This window comes from Salvelinus sp. IW2-2015, linkage group LG19, assembly GCF_002910315.2.
Source record: "Salvelinus sp. IW2-2015 linkage group LG19, ASM291031v2, whole genome shotgun sequence".
Classification (NCBI taxonomy): domain Eukaryota; kingdom Metazoa; phylum Chordata; class Actinopteri; order Salmoniformes; family Salmonidae; genus Salvelinus; species Salvelinus sp. IW2-2015.
Genome location: NC_036859.1, coordinates 25,254,961 through 25,267,517, shown reverse-complemented (window position 1 = coordinate 25,267,517; position 12,557 = coordinate 25,254,961). Strand labels below are relative to the sequence as shown.

Sequence of the window (12,557 nt, the reverse complement as noted above, 5' to 3'; positions counted from 1 at the left end):
TAGGGCATTACTGGTCAAAAGTAGTGCACCACACACACACATATAACAGGGTGCCATTTGGGACGCAGACATAGTGTGGGTGAGGGGGAAGACTGTCAGCCAAAGCGATCAGGARGGTTTAATGTCATCTGAAGTGAGCTGAAACCTTATTCTGAGGTGTGGCAGACACAGTGTATCAGCCTGTTTGATGTCACATAAAAAAGACAGAAATGCGTCACACTTGGATTACATAGACTAGAAAATATCACAAATATCAGGGTGTGCAATACAAGTCTTACAGATGCAATTAACAATGAGTGGGTATGTAGTGTCTTTGTAAAGTTTTCAGAACACTTGACTATTTCCACATTTTGTTACGTTAAAGCATTATGCTAAAATGTAATGTAATTTTTCCTTCAGTCTACACACAATACCCCATAATGACAAAGGAAAAACAGTTTTTTGCATTGTCATTAGAAACTAAAATATGACATTTACATAATTATTTAGACCCTTTACTCAATACCTTGTTGAAGCACCTATGGCAGCGATTACAGCCTCGAGTCTTCTTGGGTATGACACTACAAGCTTGGCGCACCTGTATTTGGGGAGTTTCTCCCATTCTTCTCTGCAGATCCTCTCAAGATTGATCAGGTTGGATGGGGAGCGTCACTGCACAGCTATTTTCAGGTCTCCAGAGATGTTCGATCGGTATTAAGTCCAGGCTCTGCCTGGGCCACTCAAGGACATTCAGAGACTTGTCCCGAAGCCAATTCTGTGGTGTCTTGGCTGTGTGCTTAGGGTCGTTGTCCTGTTGGAAAGTGTACCTTGGCCCCAGTCTGAGGTCCTGAGTGCTCTGGAGCAGGTTTTCTTCAAGGAATTCTCTGTACTTTGCTCTGTTCATCTTTGCCTCGATCCTGAGTCTCCCAGTCCCTGCCGCTGAAAGACATCCTCACAGCATGATGCTGCCACCACCATGCTTCACCGTAAGGATGGTGCCAGGTTTCCTCCAGACGTGATGCTTGTCATTCAGGCCAAAGAGTTCAATCTTGGTTTCATCAAACCAGAGACTCTTGTTTCTCATGGTCTGAGAATCTTTAGGTGCCTTTTGGCAAACTCCAAGCGGGCTGTCATGTGCCTTTTACTGAGGAGTGGCTTCCGTCTGGCCACTCTACCATAAAGGCCTTAGTGGAGTGCTACAGAGATGGTTCTCCACAGAGTAACTCTAGAGCTCTATCAGAGTGACCGTCGGGTTTTCTTGGTCACCTCCCTGACCAAGGCCCTTCTCCCCCGATTGCTCAGTTTGGCCAGGCGGCCAGCTCTAGGAAGAGTCTTGGTGGTTCCAAACTTCTTCCATTTAAGAATGATGGAGGCCACAATTTAATTTACCACAGGTYGACTCCAATAAAGTTGTAGAAACATCAAGGATTATCAATGGAAACAGGATGCACCTGCCTCAATTTTGTTTCTCATAGTAAAGGGTCTGAATGCTTATGTAAATAAGGTATTTCTGTTTTTATAAATTTGCAAAAATGTCTAAAACCCTGTTTTCACTTATCATTATGGGGTATTGTGTGTAGATTGTTGAGGATTTTTATTTATTTAATTTATTTTACAATAAGGCTGTAACGTAACAATGTGGGAAAAGTCTGAATACTTCCCGAAGGCACTGTATTTACAGTAAATATACAAAAGTACGTGGACACCCCTTCAAATTAGTGGATTCTGCAATTTACGCCACAGCCATTAAAAATCGAGCACAGAGCCAAGCAATCTCCATAGACAGGCCATTCTACTGCCAATGTCTTATTGAAGAGCTCAGTGACATTCAACATGGTACCGTCATAGGATGATACTTTTCCTACAAGTCAGTATGTAACATMTCTGCCCTGCTAGAGCTGCCCCGGGTTAACTGTAAGTGCTGTTATTGTGAAGTGGAAACGTCTAGGAGCAACAACAGCTCAGTCGAAGTGGTAGGCCACACACGCTCACAGAACAGGACTGCTGCACGTAGAGCGTAAAAATCGTCTGTCCTCTTGATGCGACACTCACTACCGAGTTCCAAACTGCCTCTGGAAACAACGTCAGCACAATAACTGTTTGTTGGGAGCTTCATGAAATGGGTTTTCATGGCTGAGCAGCCGCACACAAGCCTAAGATCACCATGCGCAATGCCAAGCATCTGCTGGAGTGGTGTAAAGTTCCCCGCCATTGAACTGGAGTGATGAATCGCGCTTCACCATCTGCCAGAAGGGTTTGGCGGATGCCAGGAGAATACTACCTGCCCCAATGCATAGTGCCAACTAACGTTTGGTGGAGAAGGAATAATGGTTTGTGGCTATATTTCATAGTTCGGGTTAGGCCCCTTAGTTCCAGTGAAGGGAAATCTGAACGCTACAGCATACAATGACATTCTAYACGATTCTGTGCTTACAGCAGTTTGGGGAAGGCCCTTTCCTGTTTCAGCATGACAATGCCTCCGTGCACAAAGCGAGGTCCATACAGAAACGGTTTGTCATATTTAGTGTAGAAGAACTTGACTGGCCTGTACAGAGCCCTGACCTCAACCCCCTCGAACACCTTTGTGATGAATTGGAACACCAACTGAGAGCCAGGCCAAATAGCCCAACATCAGTGCCTGACCGCAATAATGCTTTTGTGGCTGAATGGAAGCAAGTCCACGCAGCAATGTTCCAACATCTAGTGGAAAGCCTTTCCAGAAGAGTGGAGGCTGTTATAGCAGCAAAGGGGTGAATAACTCCATATTAATGCCCATGATTTTGGAATGAGATGTTCAACGAACCGGTGTCCACATACTTTTGGTCATGTAATGTATGTGCCTAATTTGGGTATTCCTAACCATTCAGAAGGCTGGTTTCACAGACACAGAGGACTAGGGATTAATCTCTCTGGTAAACCGACCTAAAACATTGTGCCATTGGTTCCAGGAGGGGCTGACCTATAGGGTGTCAATGAGAGGGAGGAAAGGGTCATGGGTGGTTGTTTGGGTTAGTACCTAGATCCATGCTCTTGGACTTGCGTGTCTTGATGATCTCCAGCTGACTGGCATCTCCAAACTGCTTTGTCCGTTTCTCGGACATGCTCTGTCTGCCGAAGCCCTCCCTCTGAAAGGCTCCGTCTGGGTCGGTGTCATCAGGGCTCAGAGGGCTACAGGAGGAGAGGGAAGGAAGGCAGTGATGGAGACAAAGACAGACAAAGAGTGAGAGTAAGTGAAGGTGTGGGAGAGGATAAAGGATAGAGAAAGAGAGAGAAAGGATAGAGAGAAAGAGAAGGACAGGATGGGATTATTCTAGTGCAAATTAAACAGTCAGCATCAATGTCTTCCCATCATCAAATCAAGCCACTGCAGCTCCTCGAGTCAGGACCATACCMGAGGAGCAACTGATTACAGCAGAGACTAATTTGACTGGGCTYGCCCAGTTACAATCACCACCCACTCAGAACAGCCCAGCCCCACTGATGGGGACTGACTGGGCCTCCTCATCACATCGTGGCAAAAGCCCTTCACGTCCAGGCTACTACGCAAATGACACCCTATTCGTATTTACAGGACTACTTTTGACCAGGGTCATTGGGCAGTAGTGCACTATATAGGGAAAAGGGTGTCATTTGGGATGCAGTCCCAATTAAGTGGGCAGCAGGTAGGTGTGCCTGAGTTTCCTTAAAAAATCAGATGATTCAGCAAACATAGGAGACACATTGACCTTATGTTTCAACATACAGTATAAAGAAAAGATATACCTACAGTGTATTTCAGCGTAGAAAGAAACAGTGGAATCTTTTGAACACACAGTACTAGGTCTAAATTGCTACAACTGAAATAATACTAGGATTCCATTGCGAAACCTTAGCAAAACATGGTCCCAATTATCAAAACAAATGTTAAGCGTGACACACTAACAGCTGATAAACACAGAAACCCTCTGCGGTGTTCGTGGAGATTAGATGTGTGTCGTGTGTTTGACTGAYGTAACAGAAGGTAATGAGCCAGTGCTGAAATACGTCCCAAATGGCACCCTTCTCCCTACGTAGTGCACTACTTTTGACCAGGGACCATAGGCCACTATGTAGGGAGCCATTTGGGACTTTGTCCTCTCACCTCTCATTCTGAATTTGAATCTCTTTGGCCCAGGGGGGAGGGACCTCCACATGGAACCCCACGTCGTCATGGGAGCTGGAAGACGATTGGTCAGAGAGGTGGGTAGGAAGTACAGGCAGCCTATCGTCTTCGATGATGACTGTGTCGTCCTGGGGCATGTTGACTGTAGGGGAGAGCTGGTAGTTACCTGTAGGACAAAACGGAGGAGCATGATTGGAGAAGGCTTTGATATACATTACACAATAAACACATTTAAACGACGCTATCCTCTCATTTAATATTCATTGGACATTTGATCCTTTGATATAACACATAACTAATTTACCACAATACATGCTTTAATTTAAAAGCAGACCCAGAGTGAAATTCTCAATCAGTTCCTATTTAAATCACCATGCTGTGTTTGGCAGCATCTGGCATGACATTGTCAAGTGTCATTATAGTGTGCTTAATGCAAGCTGTGGCATTGTGAAAAACAGAAAACTATTGACTTTGGCACGCTCACCGAGCAAGTCAAAAAACCTTCCCCTTTCTTTGTGTCCAATAGAGGGATTTAAAAACACATTGCTATGCAATGCATGACGCTATCCTGTCTTTGGGGGTAACTGAGCATCTGAAGAAGGGTGGTTTCTATGCTGTATAATAGCACTCCACAATGACGGAGAGAAAAGTTTGTGTTAGGAATCTGTTTGGGTCTCATGGCAGGAAAACAGGACTTTCCACCCAGGACGTGAGGCCTTGCGCCAGGGTTAGTGTTTGTTACTCATATCCTTTCACACTGAGAATCTGTGTGGTACTAAATATAACCACAGTTCCACACTGCCCGGCCAGCTAGCATGGCTGGACTGATGAACCGTGGTGTGCTGAAAGTTCATATACTGACCAGTCTCAATAGCAACCAAAAGGTCGCTGGTTTGAATCCCCGATCATACTACGTGAAAAATCTGTCGATGTGCCCTTGAGCAAGGCACTGAAACCTAATTGCTCCTGTAAGTCCCTCTGGATAAGAGAGTCTGCTAAATGACTACAATGTAAATAGAGCAGAGGGACTGTGTGTGTGTGTTTGTGCATGCTTGCGTAAATTCAGAGTGTTGTTGTTCCTGTCGTCTCTATCCCTGCTGTGTGTGTGTGTGTGTGTGTGTCTTTTCGGGGAACTCTGGTGTGCGTGAGCCCTAAAGCAGTGTACATTGGTCTTCTAAGGCAGTGGGTCTAAAACCGCTCCTCGCGGACCCCCAGACGTTCTCGCGGACCCCCAGACGTTCTCCTCGCGGACCCCCAGACTTCCACAACTTTGTTGTAGCCCTGAACTAGCTCATTCACCTAGTCAAGGGCTTGCTGATTAGTTGACAAGGCTCAATGGCTCTGTAATGAAATGCGACTGTAGGTGAGTAGGAATGAAGGTGGCAGGCACCGAGTAGACCAATGAATAAATCTACTTCTGTTCATGCTTTTTTCTAGAAGCAATCAACTTTTTGGGCAGGCATCCATCCATACGTAAGAATGTTATTATTATGAGTCCCAAATGGCACCCCATTCCCTTTATAGTACACTACTACCCTATGGGCCCTGGTCAAAAGTAGTGCACTATATCGAGAATAGGGTGGCGTTTGAGACGTACTTATTTTTTTGTAGACCAATCCAAGGTCACTATTTTACCAACAATGGTGAGCAGAACTCAAAGCACCTGACTCGGTGGGATTTATTTATTACACTTTCATTACAGTTTACAGTAGCCCTAATAAAAATAGACATTGCGACAAAGGAACAAAAGCTGCAGCGTCTTTACAGAATTGTCTCGTCTTCAGTAAAAGCAATTATCAGATACTTTATGTGGCAACATGCCGGTGAATACTGAAGAGGAGCAGYATTTAATAGCTGAGAGGAATGCCAGGCCAGATTAAATGGGAGATAGAGTCGGGAGGTGAGAATAATTGGGCGAGGGATGCAGGAAAAGGAGGGTTTTATTTTGCTACTGTCCAAGTCCATCTGCATAATTAGCATACYCAGGGAAATTGCCTTTGGTCCACTTCTTGAAGAACGAGCCGTTGCCTAAAGATGAGAATAATTAACTTAAGAAAACTCTAATCCTCTAATTGTCATAGCAGTGGGGTAGGCCTGCACAACAATGGGAAAATGATCAGAGAAATCAGGCGAAGCCAAACCGGGTGTTAAGTCTTAACTAAAACAATACAACTAACTCATTTTCCCATTGTATTCTCAGGATATATTTAGCAATATCATCAAGTCGAGCTTAGAAGTGTTGAGGTACAAAATGATATGTATTTATTCAGTTTAGAATTTTGGAACCATTGTTTTTTTTAAACTAGCTAGTCCACACGTATTCCTGCTGCCTGGTCTGACTAATCTGAACGCAGCACAGTCTCTCCTGGCCCATAGACTACTACTGAACTACTGGGGGGAATAAGGTACCATTTGAGACAAACATCGTCCTTCATCCCATCTCTGTTAAACAACGCCAGTGAATCAAATACTGGCTTATAAAGGGCTTTAACTCTATTCCAACCACTTTCAATATGACATTGACACAAAGCCTCACTGGCAATTCCTAACTCTAGGCCTGCCAAGACATATGGAGAAATAAGCTTAGCTAAATAAGCATCGCTATGAATCAAAGTCAAAGTAAAACATGTGCTTTTCTAAGGCACACAACAGAGATGAAAATCTATACTTTTGAGGAGATGGGAAATGCTGCCCATGCTACGTCAATGAGCTGCACGGTGCATTCTGGATGATTCTGGTACAAGGAGCACTCTCCTTCAAGGAGTGAATGGGAGTCTATTGAGCACTAGCTCAAAGACACAACATTAGCACAAATTTCATCAACAAGAAGTAAAACATTACAAATCTTTTCCAAGATGTGAGATAATTAACTTGCTATCATGACATTACGTACTTCCAAGGAAAATAGGCACGTTTCTTGACATATACACTGACTTTGAGAAGGGATTGAGTAACGATTAGCMTAGCAACCACGTGACYCAGCATGACAACGTGAACACAATTCGTCGACAGTCTACTGGGTGGGGCGTTATAGGTTCCTTCATTCATTGGATTCCTATCTCTTTTCTATAATATCTCTGGCATCGGCACCATGCAATGCATCCTGGACTAAAGAGGCAGACAAAACGGGAAAAACCTTAGACAAATATTGCAAAAAATATGATCAATAGCTCATTCGACAGAAGACATCCTCCCGAGTTATGACATCAGTCAGTATTGAAATCTATGATAGACGTTTTTGCGATCTAAAAGTCGTATTCCTATTAACTTCCAGTATAGTGAGAGCGACTATCACAGTGCTACGTCATACAGGACGGATTTCTCCCTGCTTGAAGGCCAACAACTCAGATACACATGAAAACATTGAATTACCCAGGAAATTGATAGTACATCACTCAGAAATGCACAAAAACAATATATAACATTCAAAATGGGTGAACCTTTCCTTTAAGAAAATGAGTTTAGGGCTACTCCAATAGAGAAAGTAGTACATTCCCCTGCGGCCCCCAATGTGTGTGTTTACAGTAGATTCAATTATCTGCGACCACCTGGTTTGCCAACACAGGAAATGGAGTAACTGACTGTGCWGTGAGTTCAACTTTCAGTGGATCTTAATGTCTCGGAAAATGTACGAGAAAAGGTCAGAATTTACAGCTCAGGGCCCTTGTATGGTGTAGTGCAGACCTTCTGATTGATTCAGTGGTGTGTGTGCTCTGTGAATCCCTGAGCTCTCTGTTTGGAGTCTGCCTGTTCTGTCAGCTCCTCAGGCTGACCCTGAAAGAGAGGCACAGTACTGTRTGTGTAACCATACTGTGTGTGTCCGTACTGTGTGTGTGTGTGTGTGATGGCCTTGGGCTGACAGACGGACAGGACGGCAGGCAGTTTGACGGGAGGACAGCTTTTAAATGGTTCAGTCACAACTGCGCCACAGAGATTCAATCAATCACAGGTTTTAGATACCAGCCAGCCAACCAACCGCTAGGCCAGATGTTACAACAGAAGATAGTGCTGCACCTATCCCAGTCCACCCAGTTTGGTAACAGAATGAAGGCACAAACAGTACAAACCGCCATTCTGTTTGCAAACGTTGCAATTTTCGATGGAAATTGTTCAAAGTAGTCCTTGTGCACAGAGCTGTATGGTTTGTTTAACTTTGGAATCATTGTRTTTTGTTTGACATACATTTTAAAGTCAAAGATCTGAGTCAATGTCAGTTACCGTGGAATTGCCTTCTAATATTATCCATGGTTAGAAGTGAATACTTTTTTAGCCATATGAATAATCAAATTGTGTCCTATTAGTTCTGTTTGAATTAATAGGGCTTTCTTTAAAGTAACACAGCATCTCAGCTTGGCTCAGGTGTAAATTGGCTCTTATCAACCCTGTTAGTTAACAGTTTGTAGAGTGTGATGTGTGAATGACAGACGCTGGCGTTAAAGCCCCAGCCACTGTGAGGCGTGAGAAAGTCTGCGCTAACCCACCAGGAGGCTGGACTGAGACGACTGCTCGCTAACCGCCATGAGCTGTGAGAAGGATCTGGTGCTAACCCAGCAGTGAGGCTGTGAGAAGATTGGCTAACCCAGCAGTGAGGCTGTGAGAAAAATCGGTGCTAACCCAGCATGAGGCTGTGAAGAAATCTGTGCTAACCCAGCAGTAAGCGTGAGAAGATCTGGTGCTAACCCAGCAGTAAGCTGTGAGAAGATCTGGTGCTAAACCAGCAGTAAGCTGTGAGAAGATCTGCTAACCCAGCAGTTATAGCTGTGAAAGATCTGGTGCTAACCAGCATGGGCTGTGTAGAAGATCTGTGCTAACCCAGCATGTGGCTGTCTGAGAAATCTGTGCCTAACCCAGCAGTGAGCTGTGAGAAGATCTGCGTGCTACCCAGCAGTAAGGCTTGATAAATGCTAACCACAGAAGCTGAACGCAAGATCTCTGTGCTAACCCACACTGAAGCTGTGAAACGATCTGCGCCGCCTAACCCAGCAGTAAGGCTGTGAGAAGATCTGGTGCTAACCCAGCAGTAAGGCTGTGAGAAGATCTGGTGCTAACCCAGCAGTAAGGCTGTGAGAAGCTATTGGGGGGACCTGACTCACCCATCATTCGGCCCATTAGGGTCTGCCGTGGCATCAGGTTGTCGTCCAGGCCCTCTATGCCTCCGTACAGGGAGTGGGAGATACGACGCTCCCGGTCGTCCAGCAGGGTGGAGTTGAGGGTCTGCTCCGGTCCCAGGGGGCTCCCAGAGGCCTCCAGCTACACATACAGAGGCATTGGGAAGACCGGCACAATCAATACATTGGATGAAGGAATCCTCATTATATTGGAAATGTGTAGTATGAGACAGAAATTCTCCCTTAAGTACATTTGGATTAAATCTTGATATTTGAGCTCGTGTTTTGTCATTCTAGCTCAAAGCCACAACCCCATTATGGCTATTTCACTCACTGTGGGATTGCAGCAGCGATTACAGCTAAACCTAGAGATAATCCATCACCCCGTCTGTGAGGGACCGGTAGACACAGGCAAGTCTGATGCTACATAGCCCCAGCACCACCACAGCTAGGCTAGCTAGATAAATGACAGACCTGTAGAGACAGGCTAGGTTCATGCTATATAGCCCCAGCACCACCACAGCTAGGCTAGCTAGATAAATGACAGACCTGTAAAGGCAGGCTAGGTTCATGCTACATAGCCCCAGCACCACCACAGCTAGGCTAGCTAGATACATGACAGACCTGTAGAGGCAGGCTAGGTTCATGCTAACATTATCCACAGCACCACCACGACCATGGTTAGGATAGCTTGATAAATGACTATGGATTTTCAATAGCTGTTAAGATGCCTGCTGAGAACCTTCCCCCACAGGAGAGCAGCAAGGTGCCACTTTCCTCAAGGGGCTATCTGACACACCACTGTTTATTGGCCAAATAGGTAATTTACTGCCTTGGACACTTTTAAACACACATGACTGAGGAGCTGGGAATGAAGTGGGGTTGAATGTGTGTGGACCATAAAATTACATCGAATCAATAGAATCTATGGTGAGGATGCCCTCATTGTTTGCACTTAGAATCTCCTGTCTCACTGATTTTAACTATACACGCTGATATCCTGACACATTTTAAGCCTAGTCCAWGTGTAAAAAGCATTCRCAGTGGAGAGACWCTTAATTTAAAGAACTTCCTACTCSAGGACTAGTTTAATGTGTTTGGGAAACCAGCCATAGAAGTGCAACGGTTTCTGTATTCATGGCTCAAGGTGAAGAAAATTACTTATTAGCATGAAGACTGATGTGCATCACAACAAGAGGAAATGTCATCAGTGAATAATCAACCCACAGCGCCTTCATTTCCCACGTTTGATAGACGTGCTGATAACAGAGACAGGTGTGATACAGACAGGTTCAGTTCATTTAATGCAGAAACTGCTCAACATTCACCAAGCAGACCTGGCTGATACCTCAGCCAGTAAAATGAGAGTAAAAACAGGCGTAAAAAAGTAGGCGTAAAAACAGGCGTAGAAGTAGGCGTAAAAACAGGCGTAGAAGTAGGCGTAAAAAACAGGCGTAGAAGTAGGCGTAAAAACAGGCGTAGAAGTAGGCGTAAAAACAGGCGTAGAAGTAGGGTAAAAACAGGCGTAGAAGTAGGCGTAAAAACAGGCGTAGAAGTAGGCGTAAAAACAGGCGTAGAAGTAGGCGTAAAAACAAGGCGTAGAAGTAGGCGTAAAACAGGCGTGAGAGGGTAAAAACAGCGTAGAAGTAGGAGTAAAACAGGCGTAAGTAGGAGTAAAACAGGCGTAGAAGTAGGGTAAAAACAGGCGTAGAAGTAAGGGTAGTAAAAACAGGCGTAAAGTAGGGAGTTAAAAAAAACAGGCGTAGAAGTAGGGGTAAAAACAGGGTAGAAGTAGGCGTAAAACAGGCGTTAGAAGTGGTAGTTAAAAACAGGCGTAGAAGTAGGAGTAAAACAGGCGAGAAGTGGAGTTACTAGTAGAGAACAGTAAAACAGGCGTTAGAGCTGGTAAAAACAGGCGTAGAAGTAGGCAGTAAAAACAGGCGTAGGAAGTAGGCGTAAAAACAGGCGTAGAAGTAGGAGTAAAAAACAGGCGTAGAAGTAGGCGTAAAAACAGGCGTAGAAGTAGCGATAAAAACAGGCGTAGAAGTAGGCGTAAAAACAGGCGTAGAAGTAGGGTAAAAACAGGCGTTAGAGTAGGGGTTAAAAACACTTAGAAGTAGGCGTAAAACAGGGTAGAAAGTAAGGGTAAAAAACAGGCGTTAGAAGTAGGAGTAAAAAACAGGCGTAGAAGTAGGAGTAAAAACAGGCGTAGAAGAAAGTAAAAACAGGCGTTAGAAGTAGGTGTAAAAACAGGTGTAGAAGTAGGAGTAAAACAGGCGTAGAAGTAGGTGTAAAAACAGGTGTAGAAGTAGGAGTAAAAAACAGGTGTAGAAGTAGGGTAAAAACAGGTGTAGAAGTAGGAGTAAAAACAGTGTAGAATAGGAGAAAAACAGTGTAGAAGTAGGAGTAAAAACAGGTGTGTAGAAGTAGGAGTAAAAACAGGTGTAGAAGTAAAAACAGGTGTAGAACCAAATGACTGGGGGTGGAGATCTGGAAAATGATTTCTACAGGCCAAATGCCTACAGACTGTTTGGAAGTCAGCCTGTCTTTACTTTAAATGAGATGGTTAATGAAACCGGCTGCAGAGTGGAGGGCATATCGTTTGTACGTGTGTGCCTGTCAACATAACACTGCTCTACTCATTGCATAGTCCATCCTATAAATTAAAACTGGTCTAGGCTGAACTCTATTGGGTCAGAAATGTGATTTAGGCATTTGTCTGAATAGAATAGCCCTGCGTGGGGGTTTAGTACTGAGGAAATAGCAGTTCAGATTCAGAATAGTTTGCCACTGATTATTACCCTAAAGAGGTCAAGTTAGGAGGATAAGTCAGAAAGAGAGGGATGTGTGTGAGTTGATGGGAGACAGGAGTACAACCTTTCATCAAAGCTGTGCCACATGAATGTCTATGACCTTGGTCGAGTTCCATACATCACACATTCAGTGGACTGCAAGAAAAATGTAGCAATAAAGTATCCTTCTATATAGACACCTAGAACCATAATGCTCTAGTCTAAGCCACCCACACAGCTGTATCCGTGATGCAGATATTGATGAGTCTTCCCGTGTGTGTGTACCTCATAGCCAGTGTTCTCTGCTCTGCTCTCACCCTGGCTTCTCCACAGCACAGCCTGCAACCTGACGGAGGCATGGCTAGCCCTGACAGCATTGCTATAGGACAGACCTCACTGGTTTACCCCAGGATAACCGCTCACTGTACCCAGGATAGACCCTCACTGTTACCAGGATTATGACCCTCACTGTTATCCCAGGATAGACTACGTCGCACTATGTTACTCCCAGGATTAGAGCCCTTATCAGCGCCTTAC

The 12,557-nt window shown here is 44.6% G+C and overlaps 1 protein-coding gene across 7 annotated transcripts in view; it reads right to left on the bottom strand.

The window, feature by feature from the left end:
• LOC111979132 (partitioning defective 3 homolog) overlaps positions 1–12,557 on the bottom strand; it is a 218,384-nt gene that overhangs the window by 67,051 nt on the left and 138,776 nt on the right. For all 7 annotated transcript variants that reach the window (XM_024009454.2, XM_070448917.1, XM_070448918.1 and 4 more), the window contains 3 exons: positions 9,214–9,370; positions 4,100–4,286; positions 2,996–3,147 (listed from right to left, as the gene is read on the bottom strand). In XM_024009454.2, the coding sequence (XP_023865222.1) occupies positions 2,996–3,147; positions 4,100–4,286; positions 9,214–9,370 (496 nt within the window). The remainder of the gene's footprint in view (positions 1–2,995; positions 3,148–4,099; positions 4,287–9,213; positions 9,371–12,557) is intronic.